At 34.0% G+C, this 15,185-nt stretch overlaps 1 protein-coding gene across 1 annotated transcript; it reads right to left on the reverse strand.

Moving 5' to 3' along the window:
* Positions 1 to 8,464: 8,464 nt before the first annotated feature.
* LOC133186020 (proteasome assembly chaperone 1-like) lies at positions 8,465 to 14,994 on the reverse strand. Its single transcript, XM_061321301.1, has 6 exons — positions 14,886 to 14,994; positions 11,885 to 11,994; positions 10,260 to 10,471; positions 9,383 to 9,581; positions 8,951 to 9,087; positions 8,465 to 8,801 (listed from the first exon to the last, which is right to left on the reverse strand). Exons 1-6 carry the CDS (start codon positions 14,972 to 14,974, stop codon positions 8,727 to 8,729), a joined length of 822 nt encoding a protein of 273 aa, XP_061177285.1. The 5' UTR covers positions 14,975 to 14,994; the 3' UTR covers positions 8,465 to 8,726.
* Positions 14,995 to 15,185: the final 191 nt, after the last annotated feature.

The following is a 15,185-nucleotide window of genomic DNA, read 5'->3' on the forward strand; positions in this document are numbered from 1 at the left end:
TCTTTATCAACCGTCAATCTAGAATTTATAAAACTTTTTGGTATTCCTAATAAGCATTCAGTTTTTTCAAACCCTTTCATTGTCGTCTGGAAGGGTCTATAAATGAAAAAAAAGATGCATAGTGGATTCTTACACAGTGCAGTACCAAATCAGGAAGAGGGATCTGTCGGTTTTAACGGAAATCACTAGCTATAGGCTTCAAAATATCAAATTCATGCATATATATCAAGCTCATGCATATACTGTGGTGTTAATTTCAGTGCCCTCTGGACAAAGTGTATGTACATTAGGTTTTTTTTTTAGGAAAACTGAAGTAGAAAAAAACCAAAAAAAAATATTCCATAGTGAAACCAAGAAAGCAGATTAGGCTCTCTAGTTTCATATACTGTAATACTCAGTACCATGTTAAGGTTGATTATAATCTCCTTGTGGAAAAGATATTCTTCATGAAATGTATCGAGATAACGAACAGTATTCAAGCTCAAAAGTCCATTAAACAATACAAGATAGAAGCAGAGCAAACACGGACCTCCAAAACATCAGAGGTGGGATCAGGTGCCATGGAGGAGTGAGCATCCCCTGCCGACCGGTCACACCCGCCGTGTGCTCCTTGTCATGATCGGGAAATAACGGAAAAATCCGTCGACAATTCAGTGTGTAAATAATGGCCTAACAATTAGCATGAAAAACGTCAGTCAGCATTTGACTCAATGATAAATTGTATTTGCTGACAAGGTCATTGCATCTACCATAGAACTTCCGAAATGATTACTTTAAACGAGACTGCTGATATTCTTGTTTCATCAACCTTTTGTCAATAATTTACCTCGTTTTAGAAATTATACACTCATAGAACATGCTCTTGCGTATCGAATCAACTGAGAGATATGATCCCCGTATGCAGGTGATGAAGGTATATTGCTGTATAAGTAAGGGAAATTGACGATTGAAAAGTTAAAGTCATCACGTTTATCATAAAGCTTAGTTGTTAGATTACCATTAACAATATTTAATATTTCAAGTAAAGTATCCAAATATGAAACAGATGTGTCAGACTCTGTGGTATCTTTCATCTCAAGCTCACGGGTATATATCGTATCGACATAAAAATGAAAATAACCATTGTTAATTGACAATACGTCGTCGATATATCTAAATGTCGAGTTGAAGGCCACAGCAAGTGTTTTCTTCTTTTCACATATAAGATTTTGGACAAATTCTGCTTCATATGAATACAAAAAAGGTCTGCTAATAACGGGGCGCAATTGGTACCCATGGGAATTCCAATAGATCGTTGGAAGACCTGGTCTCCAAAAACCACATAGATATTGTCAATCAGAAATTCAAGCATCTTCTTAATGTCAACTTCAGAGTACTTGTGTGTACAATCAGAATGCATGTTTTTTAACAGAATAATTTTGCAAATGACCAATAACAGGGTAAGTAAATTTACTAGTTCCATTTTTATTGAAAAAGCAGCTGTCAATGATATCAAAAAGTCTGGGCTTTAATTTATCGTGGGGAATGGTTGTGTATAAAGTTGGAAAGTCGTAAGTTTGTAAGCTGTTGATTTTGGTAAAACCTTGTGATTTCAAATTTTCCAAAAGTTCCTTGGAATTTTTAAGTATCCACATTTGATTTACACCACTTCTCGAATATATTGTTGCACAGTACTCTTGAAGTTTCTCCTTCACTACTGTTAATATCTTAGTGAGGAGTAAAGATAGAGGCTTGGTTGAACATTTACTGGAATCCACTATGTATCTTTGTTTGTAAGGATTTTTATGAAGTTTCAGAATCCAATATAGATATGGTAATTCAAATTCATTTTGGTTGTTTGGAATATTAAAAATACTCAAAACTGACATATGATTTTGAAGAATTTCTTCCTTAGAAAGGGAACTATAAGTATAAGTTGGATTACCACTTGTAGAATTAAATCCAATTCCTCGAAAATGCATTTAATATAATGAGCCTTACAAACGAAGACAATGGTGTTACCTGCTTTGTCAGCAGGGACCAGTCCGTACTGATCATGTAATATATCTAATTCTTTTTTCACTTCTGGATTATTGAATACAGAAGGATAGATAGTTCTCATATTGCCCCTCAATCTTTTAATGTACGATTTTAACATACATCTGATAAATTTAATCCGTAATACTCTACAGAATCCATAATATTTATGAAATTCCGATGCCAGTTGAAGAATCGGGGTTCTCTATATTTAGGACCTTTCAAAATTAGTGATCTAAGGTCCTCATTATTAACTATATTTACGTCACCAGTAATAACGTGTCCAGCAGGACTATAGTTATAGGGTAAAGAACATGAACACGATGGAGGATTATGTTTCAGATATTCGATATCCAGGCACTGTAAAGTTTTCTTGTAATTAAAAAGTTTGGAACCAATAGTCGATGTATATTTGTAGGAAATACAAGGTTTAGTCTTCAACTTGAAATATGGTGGAATACAAGACTGGACCCTTTTGTGATTAAGAATATTACTTATATTAACCGCGTCAATTCCTTTGTTGGCATATTGAAGTTTAAGGAAAAAACGAATTGTTTTAGCTGGATTTTCTTCAGTAAACGTGGGGGTTTAAAAAGCCTGATTTGCAATATCCATAATCACAGATCCGAGCCTATATTCTGGTGTCGAGGAATCAAAAAATAGACTTTCCTTAAACTTTTCAAGAAGACTATTTAAAAGTTTCAAAGGGACAGAGTAAAGTTTGGTGCGAATATGATGCACACCTAACTGTTGATATACGTAAGGTAGTAATGAATCAAAAGAGACATCGTGTATTAAAGGTTTATTGTAAGACCGATGCCCATGACTACGCTTACGTTAAAAAGTCCCATCACATTTACATTGTTACACTGTGGACTGGAAAGATTTCCAACACTGTCGACATTGTCATTACATCCATAGGGAAAGGTTGTCCCTAGTTTTCTAATCCAAAATTCTTCTCGTTGTCTACGGAAAGGTGTACTCAGTGATGGACTGTTTGTATGGTGGTAAATCTTTCCTAGAATTCTAACTTTCATTGACAAAATAGAATGATCAGGTAAATTAAAATGCTTGTATAAAAGCTGCTGACCCCATTATTTATTTGAAATCTATTACCTGATATTCTTTTATTAAGTGATCCCTTGGTTTCACCAACATAAACAAGTCCACAAAGATTACATTCTACTCCCTAGACAACATTAGAAGATTTGCAGTTCAGATTTTCCCAAGTTTTGGTATAGAAGCTCTGTCCAGTAAGATTGCTGGTGAAAGAAGTGTTAGTTATCAAAATATCACAGGTTTTACAGTTTTTCGCAGAACATTTTGAAATAGAAGACATGGGATCAGAAAAGGAATCTTCAAATATATCTCTAATATAATCCTTACATTCTTTCAATTTTTTGTATGAACTATTGGTTTTATACCAAAACTGGGAATTTAAAGACTGCACATATGACATATGTTTAATATCCCTGAGGATTATCCGAGGGGCACCGAATGAACTCCTTAGGTCTGTGCCCCTTATGGACTCAAAAGAGTGAGGCCTTTTTATACTGGGCGATACGTATCATTTCGTTATTCTGTGTACTCATGAATGAATGGGTACCGAACGACAAGTATCCTCGGGGACAGACTGTCCACCAGCAGAGATACATATTCGGTGGTTAAAATGAAATATATGTAGATAACGAACAGTATTCAAGCTCAAAAGCTTCATTTGAATAAAATTGAATATTTCCGTCTTGAAATTCTTTGTTTCAAGCTTGATTGAAATTTTTTTATTGGTTCTGGACATAAAAATTAAAATATTCAAGACATATACGACTGGCAAACAGACAGAGGGACAATAGAGATTATTAAAACATTTTTTTCAGTTAAGAAATTAGATTGAGCTTTGGTATAACTGAGCTCATAAAAATGCAGTTGTGATCTCAAAAATGTTTTAAAAATGAAATTTGTTTTTCAGACGAATAAATATAATTAATTCAAATGAGAGACGTATTTCATATATGTAATACTTGAGTATATGTACGTATAGGGCCTTTAGCTTTTCATAATTCTATTTCTGTAGAGTAAATGTAAATTGGCAGTTCTGAGAATGCGGAAGGAACATACGTGTAATGTTGATTTAACGTTTATAAATGTAAATCATTTCATATTATTGTTAATTGGACTTTTTCAGTTGATGTAAAGAAGACAATTTGAAGACGACATGGAGGTGGCACCTGGGACCATGATTTTTCTGTTCATGATTTTTAGTGCGGACTCATTCAGAAATCAATGCTCTAAGTAAATGAACTCAACACCGTGTGTTGGATTTTTTTCACTTTCTAAATTAAAATTGAAATTAACATTTTCTGAAGGGAGGGGAGTTGAAAGATTTTGACAGTTTTATAAAGTTTATGTTTTTTCAGTACTTCAATAAAACCATGTTGTCCAGATTTTATATGGAACGAGCGCTTAAAATCGTGCACAAGTAAGTTTCTTGTGAAAAATTCTTTGTTTTTAATTTTCAGTGAAATAATTTGTTTTGTTTTTTTTTCTGTCTCAAATGTCTCAATTTAATTCGTTCCCTTTTTAGCTCACCTGAGCCGAAGGCTCAAGTGAGCTTTTCTGATCACATTTTGTCTGTAGTCCGTCTGTAAACTTTTCACATTTTCGACTTCTTCTCCAGAACCACTAGTACTGGGCCAATTTCAACCAAACTTGCCACAAAGTATCCTTGGATAAAGGGAATTCAAGTTTGTTCAAATGAAGGGCCACGCCTTTTTCCAAGGAGAGATAATTAAGAATTCGTGAAAAATTAATGGCATCATTAAAAAATCTTCTTCTCAAGAACCACTGTGCTTGAAAATATGAAACTTATGTGGAAGCATTCTCAGGTAGAGTAGATTCAAATTTGTTCAAATCATGACCCAGGGGGTAGGGTGGGGCCACAATGGGCGATCAAAGTTTTACATAGGAATATATAGGAAACATCTTTAAAAATCTTCTTCTCAAGAACAGCAAAGCCATGATTGGTCATATTTATATGATAGCATCCTCAGATAGTGTAGATTGAAGTTTGTTCAAATCATGACCCCCGGGGGTAGGGTGGGGCCACAATGGGCGATCAAAGTTTTACATAGGAATATATAGGAAAAATTTTTAAAAATCTTCTTCTCAAGAACAGCAAAGCCATGATCGGTCATATTTACAGGGAAGCATCCTCAGATAGTGTACATTCAAGTTTGTTCAAATCATGACCCCCAGGGGTCGGTTGGGGCCACAATGGGCGATCAAAGTTTTACATAGGAATATATAGTAAAAATCTTTTTAAAAAAACTATTTCTTAAGAACAGCAAAGCCATGATTGGTCATATTTATATGGAAGCATTCTTAGATATTGTACATTCAAGTTTGTTCAAATATGACCCCTGGGGGGGGTCGGGTGGGGCCACAATGAGTGATCAAAGTTTTACATAGGAATACATAGGTTAAATCTTTAAAAATCTTCTACTCAAGAACAGCAAAGCCATGATTGGTCATATTTAAGTGGAAGCATCCTCAGATAATGTAGATTCAAATTTGTTCAATTCATGACCCCCCCCCCCCCAACCACTTTTATATTTAAACTTTTCAACCTTTCAAGACTGAACTGATTTCTGCTTTTTCCTAACCATAGTGCTCAGGTGAGCGATGTGGCCCCTGGGCCTCTTGTTTCATTAGCAATACAATGTTTATATTGTGTTTTACTTATTTCGCGTATTTAGGATACAGCTCGTTTGTCTTCTTTTTGTGTATTTGTTATTTTATTTTTTCTACAACGTTTATTTTTCATTACGTAGAATGCTCCGCTGGTTATTACGGCGTGAATTGTTCCCACACGTCGCTATCCTAGCTATGGCGAGGACTGCCAACTAAAATGTTACTGTGACAGTCTTTATTGTAATGCCTCGCTTGGATGTATATTTGCCGAAGGTATGTTCGTTTAAAAGATACCTCTAGCCTACTTTTGTAATATTTTGAAATATATAATCAATAGGGACCATCAAATACACACTAATAACCAAAGAAGTCCGTTTCCCAGGTTCCAAAAATCTGCTGTTGGGTAATTGAAAATATTCATAAAAATTTCACTGAATCACTGAATTCGAAACGTTATGTGTATATACTAGGGATGTCAACGAATATCCGATCATTCGAATATTCATTCGATGAGTTGATATTCGAATATGAATTTAAGATTCGAATATTCGGTGTTTTTTCAGATTTCATAAAAAGAAGTACTGTGTTTAATAAATTTTGATTAGAACAGTGCTGGAATTATCCCTGTTTAATTTACTAGCGATCAATTTCGATCGCCTGATTTCTCTCAGTACTTTCTTATCATATATATCTACTAAATTATTTTGTTTTGAGTAAGGTATTAAAGAATTATACAACAATACTTTATGTATAATACAAAACGTATTTTCATAGTTTTTATTAAATAAATACGATCGGATCTAGAATCGAGGACAACAAAATGAAAACCTTCGCAGAATGACTAAAAGACCTGAACTATACTATGATATACCCATGTTATTTCTTTAAAGTTCATCATCATACTTAATTATACTATATAGGGAAAATTATCAAATATCAAATATGTTTTCAGGAAAAGTAAATGAAAGCACTCATTTTGTAATTGAAAATTTATCAACAAGTATATTTTAGGATTCAAAAAAAAGCTATTGATATCCAGGCATATAGAATAAAATTGCATGTTTTTCATACTTGTGCTTATTTTAAATTTAGCTGTTAATTTCAATTGCTACGAAATACATAGCGTAAAGTACTATCATTGCAAGATATTACAGATCACTTCCAATTCCATCCCATGCTAGTAAGCATTGGTATCAAAGACAAGTTAAAAGAAGTTCGATTTCTCTAAAAACGTAATTTTTTTTTTTTTTTTTTGGGGGGGGGGGGGTTACTTTTATGGGGTGCGCATTCAAATTGTATTTTTTACCATTTAGAACTTTCAAAGACTTAGAGATCATTAAATTATAATATGAGGCATAAAATGAAAATTGTTGCACGAAAAGATTTCAATTTCATTTGAGACCTATTCAATTAAATAATAATTTATGAGTTATTGTTCCTTACTGAGGAAAGGGTATCCTTAATATGAACAATTTTAATTGTATATATGCTTAAAGCAGAATACCATTTTTTCTCAAAAGTTCCTTGAGTGATACCTGGGCATTAAACGCATAAGCTTTTTATCTTTATTAAATTGCATTCCATCATTATCTAATCAGATAATACAAAAAAAAAAATGAATTAAATGTACTTCTTTTAAAAGTTTCATTAAGTATGATATATAGTAGTATTTCGGGGGGGGGGGGGGGCAGACATATCTGCCTTTTCGACAAAAAAAAATGATACATAGACGTGATAGACGGGGGGATAGTCAGTTTTGGGGGGAATGGATGGATTGCTGGGGGAAGGCTACTATGCAATATCAGTGTTTTAGCAGAGTTTCCCCGGAAAATCGGGTCCGAGATGGACGTTCCCCAGAGGTGGGGGGGGGGGGGATCACCCTACACATTATATTTCAATTCGAGGGGAATTCTCTACTCGGGCAGTCTTTTCAAAAGGGGGAAACTGGGTATTTATTGTTCCTTCCAGAGGAAAAATTCTATGCTAGGTCCCTTTTTCCGGAGATAAAAGTCCGGTTTTTACTATATGCAGGGTGTCAGAAGAGTTATTTTCCTGATTCTTTTCAGGTAAAAGCGACAAAAAACTCTTCTACATGTATCACATTTCCGCATCCAATCCTGTTTTGATTGCCATTTTCGTAACGCTAGTATTAGTTCACATATTCTTCTTGGTCAACCTACGAAGGAAAATCATACAGTAAAAGCTCTGGCACCAATTTAACAGTTCCGAGATATGAACCACTACGCCCTGTCAAAAACAAACTGACAGCGCAATCAGGAACAACCTGGTATGTTCCGGAAAACAGTAATCAATCAGAGAAATCTCTTCCTAAACAACAAGAGCCCAACTATGACGAAGTGCGGCAAATCAGTCCCTCAAAACTGGTATCTATGCCTACATTTAACGACACCTGTTTTCGTCGAAAAAATAATGGAGGATGGAAATAATTCAACGGAATGATGGCTTTCCTCCAAGCTGCTCTGTAAATATTTCCCGTAATAAATCGGAATTAAACTGTATCTACTCAGACAGCATAGCTAGTGCCCCTACACTATCCAGGAAGCATTATAGCACAATCATTGTAGTAGCAGCATATCATACAAATCAAAATGGAAGCAAAAAATTAATGATATAGCTACATAAATATCTCTTCAATCTCATCATAATACACAATTCAAAATATTTCATTCCATTCCTGTGCATGTTACACATGTAAAGAGCCATCCATACTCAATGCTATTTGGAACACTGAAAAAGCACATGAGTTACATGACGAAGACTTTAATACTTATTGTAACAAGTTCTTTCAATCTCAAATGTACTTTGTTCTTGTGTTATTCCCCTTTCAATGTAGAACAAATGCACCAAACACTGACAACAGCCAGAAATACACACGTAAAACAGCCTGATGTGAAGTGGGTATAAGCAATGTGAACACATTACAGATGTACAAGATTGGAATGTACCAATCAAATCTTAGCATAGTCACAAAGAGAATCTCAGAAAGACGCAATGTTTTAATGCTATAAATAAAGAGTGCTGTGTTTGGTGTGCAAGTCCACAATTTTCTTCAGGGTTTCACTAGCCTTGGTATTCTTCTACAAGAGACAAACATAATATCAATACTTTCCATCTGCATTTTCATTCACTATTATGATAATGTTTGTAATATCTAATTTTATCTTGATCCTTTATCAAATAATCAAATTTTGTTTTTTAAAATATCTGACTACTAAAAATTCCATACCTCTCGTATCAAATGTATAGGAGTAGTTTCAATAAGAGGTTGAAATGTTTTCATGGTAGCAAAGTCTAGATGTATGGTGTCTGTGTAACACACATATAACAAAGCCTTAATTTTGTGGATGTGACAATATGTCATCACTGAAAGATAACAAACATTCATTCATGATATTTTTTCTCCATGCTTTTATCAAGTGATCTGACATGTGTTAAAGAAAATTAAATGATTTATATCATCATGAAAAGATTTTATTCTTCCTGAATTTAATACAGTAAAGTAAGCTAAAGAATTGTAAATGAAACAATTAAATTTGAAATACTGGCATATAAATGATTCATTACATGTATTATGTAATTTGAAAACCATTTTCTTCCATGTAACCCATATGGGATATTTGCCACCCACTCATCCATCCCCCCACCCCCTCCCTTTTACCTTGAGCTCCAAGTCCAGTAACTACATTAGGTTGTTCTAAATATGGAGCTAGAGGAGTTCCCAGGAATTGGGTTGTTTTCAGGGCTCTCAGGAAAGGAGGGTTCATGTCTGATGTGGGGATTTCTGACTTGTACTCACTAGTGAAGGCTGAACTCAGTATCACAACATGACCTTCACTGAGGTTGAGAAAGGACATTAACTAAATAAAATAATTAAAAAAAACATTAATGAAAAGTAGATTTCAAACTTTTTAAAGACTCTATAGCATTTATGAAGTAGAAAATTGGTGAGTTTAGAAGTCTGGTAACATTTGCCTATAAATGCAAGTGAATATGTATTGAGAAAATCACTTGATTCTGTAATATGTTCGGGTTCTTTCAGATGTACCAGTATATGTGTATTTGTTACCATGAATAACAAGAGATGATTGTGAAACACTTATGCCCCCCCCCCTCCACACTTAATTGGAATTTTTTAAGTCCAAGAGGCATAACTCTGTCAAAAATTGCTCGATCGTACCCAAAACAGAACTTAACCTAAATACTCTTATGATAATTTCAGTATGTGCAACGTCTGGGAAGAAAATGAACAGAAACTGCAAATAATTGGAATTTTTCTAAGTCCAAAGGGCATAAAACTCTGTCAAAAATTGCTCGATTGTACCCAAAACAGAACTTGACCTAGATATTCTTAAATGATAAATCTGTATACCAAATTTCATTTCATTATGTGCAACCTCTGCAAAGAAAATGAACGGAAACTGTTGGTGGACTGACAGACAGACTGACCGACTGACAGACAGCAGCAAAGCAATTGCCCTCCTTTCTTCGAAGAGGGGCATAAAATTTATGAACAATACAAATGGTATAATTTTTACCTGATTAACAAATGAGTGGGCATACTCTGGCCTTACATCATAGTTACATTCACAGACCAGAGCACTAGGATAATCACATTTCCTGTAGATGTAACAGGTTTTATCCGTGGGAGATGTCTGTCCAAATGTGTTTACATCATCCTCCTTCATCCCACAAAACAGTCCACCTATAACCTCGTAATTCTTGTGTGTAACATACGTCTGGGTGAAACCTAGTAAATTTGAGAAAGAAAAGATAATTTATAGAATAAATTTAACATGTACAAACATTCAAACAATAGACTGAAATATTACAAGGAAACAATGCATTCCCAGCAGTTACTCTAACATATGTTTGAGACATAATAAATATCGGACATTCTTCTTCAACATTAAGGAGTTCACGGATTTCAATGATGGCACTGATCTTAAAAGATCTTGTATGAGGGAAACCTGATCAATAAAATACTGTCTCTGGATGAATATTTCGATGAAGAAATAGAAAAATGAGATTACAAGTGATATCAAATGTAGGAAGTTTTGATCATCATATAAAGGGTGACTCAGGAAGAGAAAAACCATCTGTTGAGAAAAAAGGTATTCCCAAGCAATACTGAACCTAGACATCCACCCCCCTACCAGTCCCATAAATATTCTGAAATGTGTTCATAAATTCTCTTTAAATAACACACACACATATATATATGTACATACAGTTTGAAAAAACACTTTAATCTTCCATTATTTATTTACTGTTAACTTACATATTTATCTATTGTTAACTTATATAAATTGAATATTTATATTGAATTCTGAGCAACTAAAAATAATATTTAATTAAATTAACAAAGGTCTGATGGTATAAAGAGCAACAATGTTAAGCACAATTTTTAAAAATCTAATTTATAAAGCTAAACTTGTGATTTTTATGACAAACATGAGTTATAACAGTTAAGATTAACACAAGAACATTAAATAGGATCTGCTGTGATTAATTCAGCATTTACTTTTATATCAATATCTTGCAAAACTAATTGTTCTGGAGTGCATGCAGGGTTTGATTCCTTTTAATACATTACAGATATATGGGACATAATCTAACTGTGGTGTGGACCTATCCCATGATAGTCAATGGAACCAGACTACTCACTGAAAGACAACTCATCAACAGGTACAACTTATTGACTTGTCCAATGATTGAAAGTAGTCAAAGAAAGACAACTCATGGATACACAATACATCTTTGAACTTTCTGGATTCTTTTGCTTAACTTTATCATATTATTCTATAAAATTTTCTGCATTTTCTAATTTTCACTGAAGTCAAGGCTGAGGGTAGCTGCAGAACAGGTTTATCTGTCCGAATTTTCTCAACCAGAGAGCTACAGTTCTGCAGCTAGGCTGAGGGCGAGGACGGAATTTTATATTTGTTCATCCACAAAAGAATAAAGATAAACTTGCAAATAAGGCCTTTGCTTACACATGTGATAGAAAAAATGACACAAAGTCTTACATGTACTGGAATTGTGATGGATGACCAATTTCCTCAAAGGGTTGTTTTTCTAACAAAAGGAGACCAAACGTTGAGTATGGAATGGACATAATTTTTAAGTACTCAGAAACCACATTGCATAAAATAAACAGTACCTGTTGCTGCAGGGCCAATAGCTAAAACAAAGGCATCAACTTGAAGTTTCTCATCTTTTGTTAATTCTAATTCTTCTTTGATTTCTTTTTTCCATCTCAGCTTCACTGATCTAGGATCGTAAATGAAATATAAATGACTTTACATCAGATATCTGTCCAATTTCTTAAAAGCCATGCAATATTCTGTAGTTCCCTAACAACTACAAATCCTCATTACACTTATATCATAAGTTTCCGTGGCATTAGCGTTTATATATAATATAGTGCTTCAATACTCAAAAAGCTACTTTATGTCACACAAATGAACAGACAACTATTTTCTTTATCTCAAAATAATAATTTAACAATCATATTTTATTTATTAAGTCGACAATCTATGGAAATCTAATTGGGCAAAACACAAATGAATTTTACAGTATCCAAAGTACTTCATTGATAAAATGAATACATTTATCAACATGAAAATTCAGTTGTTGTTATTTTAGATCACATCTACGAAAGCATTCTCATCTGATTTGCTGAGTAACTTGAATATTTTTTTTGTCCCCCATTTTCCAAAAATTGAGGGGACTCCGATTTTAATTTGTCTGTCAATCTCTCTGTCACAAAAACTTTAACCTTGGTCATAACTTTTGAATATTAGAAGAGAAAGGACCTTTCATATCTCATATGTATGAGGGGTGATCAAAAAGTTCACGAACTAATTGATTTACTTCCTTAAGAGAAGTAAAATGAGGTTTCAGTGTTCATTATTTTTTAAAGTAGTCCTGTCCGATTTTAATGCACATCTGCCATTGTTCTACCCATGCACGAATCACATGATCCAGACAGTCACATGACATGCTTTGTAGCGATTTGTTCACAGAAGCTAGGAGATTTTTCCGAGTCTTATATTTCTTACCATGCAAGTAATTTTTTATAACAAGAACAGACCATCTGTCAGAAATGACCAAATCTCGGCAATAGGATGGGTGGATAAGGATATCCCTTCCCAGAATTAGCATGGTGACCATCACAACCCGAGTCCTCTGTCTCGGGAGCGTTGTTTATCCAAATGTGGAAAAAGTATGGGCACCTTCTTTTTTCATATCTCATATGTTTAAAGTCTAAAGTAAACTATATTTTAGGGATTTAATAATTATATCATTGCTCAGATATTCAACTATTTTTCTTACTGTAACTTGGCGATCTTTCAAAACATATTGATCAACTAAGGAGACATCTTTTTACCGGCTTGCTTTGGCTGGGCAACAGAACAAACATCATTTTTAACCTTTAAAAGAAACTTTAGTGTAAAAGAGTTCTAGCAATAGTCTGCTTCAAATACTTCCTACTGTGGTCCATTGCTATAGGAAATCATTGAAGAACGAAGTACCGGTATTTGAAGCAGACTTTTGCTGGAACTCTTTGGTGTCGGAAGTTTGAACGAATATGTCAGTGCTATGAAAGAATCAACAACTTGATTTGGGTTGGATTTAACAGGTTGGGCACACCCCACCAAATGGTCATTTATCCCCCGTTTGGTGGACAATCTCCCATATCGGAGACGAATTTTACTGACCAAATGGTGGACTTCTTTATTCTATTCCAAATTTTATTAAAATAAAGCAAAAGCGCATTTACTTAGGCATTGGGGAATTTTAGTGAACATATTCGTCACACAATTAACATAGTTCGCTTGATTTCCCATGTGCAATTTCTCCATAACTTCCTAAAAACGATACCCATAGTTGTCCGTAACAGCCGAACTTCTTGATCACTCGATCAAAAAAAAATTGATTGTGTCTAGTAGGATAAAAATTCTATTTTATCCAGTGGTTAAACTCTTGATAAGTTGAGTTTCAAACGCTTTTTGGATCTTCGTCAATATTTATTTCCATAAAATCCCGTTAAACACGAGCTCCTCATTACTTTACTGGTACGGTGGGCACTTATTGCTATAAAGTTAAATTTTTCTATACTTGAACGTAATATCTGTTGTTATTTTTCTTTTAGGATGAAGTTGCATATTCCATAAGACCTTTTGTGGTTTAATATGTATATTACTGATGAATTTAATATACTTGATAAATAATTTTCAATAAAAGATTTACAAAGTGACTTTTGCAATTATTCTTGTATTCGTTCGAAGTACATCATTTTAAAACAATAATTAATCACAATCTAACTTCGTTTACTATTTTTATAGAGAACAAAGCTATTGTGTACAAAATAAAATGAAATAAAGGCGAAAACTTATTTTTCTTTTGATTTTCTAATTGAAAATTGACACTTATGTGCCTCCGTAGTAAAATCCGACTTTTGACCAGGTTAAAAAAAGATCATCGTTTTTATTGGTTTGCATTATTTGATTGGTTGCCCGGATAATCGAAAGAGAAAGTAAAGAACATGATTGACAGGTGCAGCATCGTTGAAGAAGGAGGAAATTTTCTTTTTAAGTAAAAACGGAGAAACGTTGTACTTGTTTACATACGTGACATTTTTTGTCAAATTTTCGAACGACTCTGCGCAAAAAATTACACGTTGAATTTCCGATTTTTTTCACTCAAAACACCGATAAATATCTATATTTTATTCCACATGGTTTAAAATTATGCCCCATTCCACGCCATTCTATGGAATTGAACACAACCATTTTTCTCTCCCAAATGGTCAGTAAAATTCGTCTCCGATATGGGAGATTGTCTACCTAACGGGGGATAAATGACCATTTGGTGGGGTGTGCCCAACCTGTTTAAACCTTTTAAAGGTGAGAAACGAAAGTTTTTTTTTTTAAGTGATGAGTTAAACGGATGTCCAAAGCAAAAAGTTGAAGCGGGCAGGGAATTCATTTCAGCCCGTATTGATATAAACAAGCGGTCGAAGACCGAGCAATATTTCCCGATTCACTTTGTGGGGCACTGGTCTGAGATTCAGAAGAGACGTCTGTCCAAAATTTTTAGTCTCGACGAATCTCGCTGAGATTAATTCTTTTTGTGATGTAATTTTTGTGTATACTAACGTCTCTAAATTTTCAAACGACTCCTCTTCTTCGTCATCATCAACAGCTCTGGAAATGACTGGCAAAATTTCGCCAAAGAATGTTGCCATTTTTCAAAGTCAATGTTAAAGTGATGCTTGATTCTCATTCATTAACCCGTACCTTAATTAATGTTCAAATCTGGTATTTCCCCTGTAGTTTTTTAATGAATTGTTACATTCATTTCCCAAAATATCAAAAATATATCATATTTAATTTGAACTGTATTTTTTTAACATGAAACATTCTTAGCTAAAAATTATTGAATTCGAATAGAGATTG

This window comes from Saccostrea echinata, unplaced genomic scaffold (assembly GCF_033153115.1).
Source record: "Saccostrea echinata isolate AGI-Se365-2 ecotype Australia unplaced genomic scaffold, CSIRO_AGI_Sech_v1 ptg000012l, whole genome shotgun sequence".
NCBI classification, from domain to species: domain Eukaryota; kingdom Metazoa; phylum Mollusca; class Bivalvia; order Ostreida; family Ostreidae; genus Saccostrea; species Saccostrea echinata.

Coding starts and splice junctions, on each gene's coding strand:
- LOC133186020 (XM_061321301.1), bottom strand. CDS start 14,974: ATGGCAACATTCTTTGGCGAAATTTTGCCAGTCATTTCCAGAGCTGTT. Junction 9,582..10,259: donor CCCACTCATTTGTTAATCAG/GTAAAAATTATA, acceptor TATTTTATTTAG/TTAATGTCCTTTCTCAACCT. Junction 9,088..9,382: donor TACTGGACTTGGAGCTCAAG/GTAAAAGGGAGG, acceptor GTTATCTTTCAG/TGATGACATATTGTCACATC.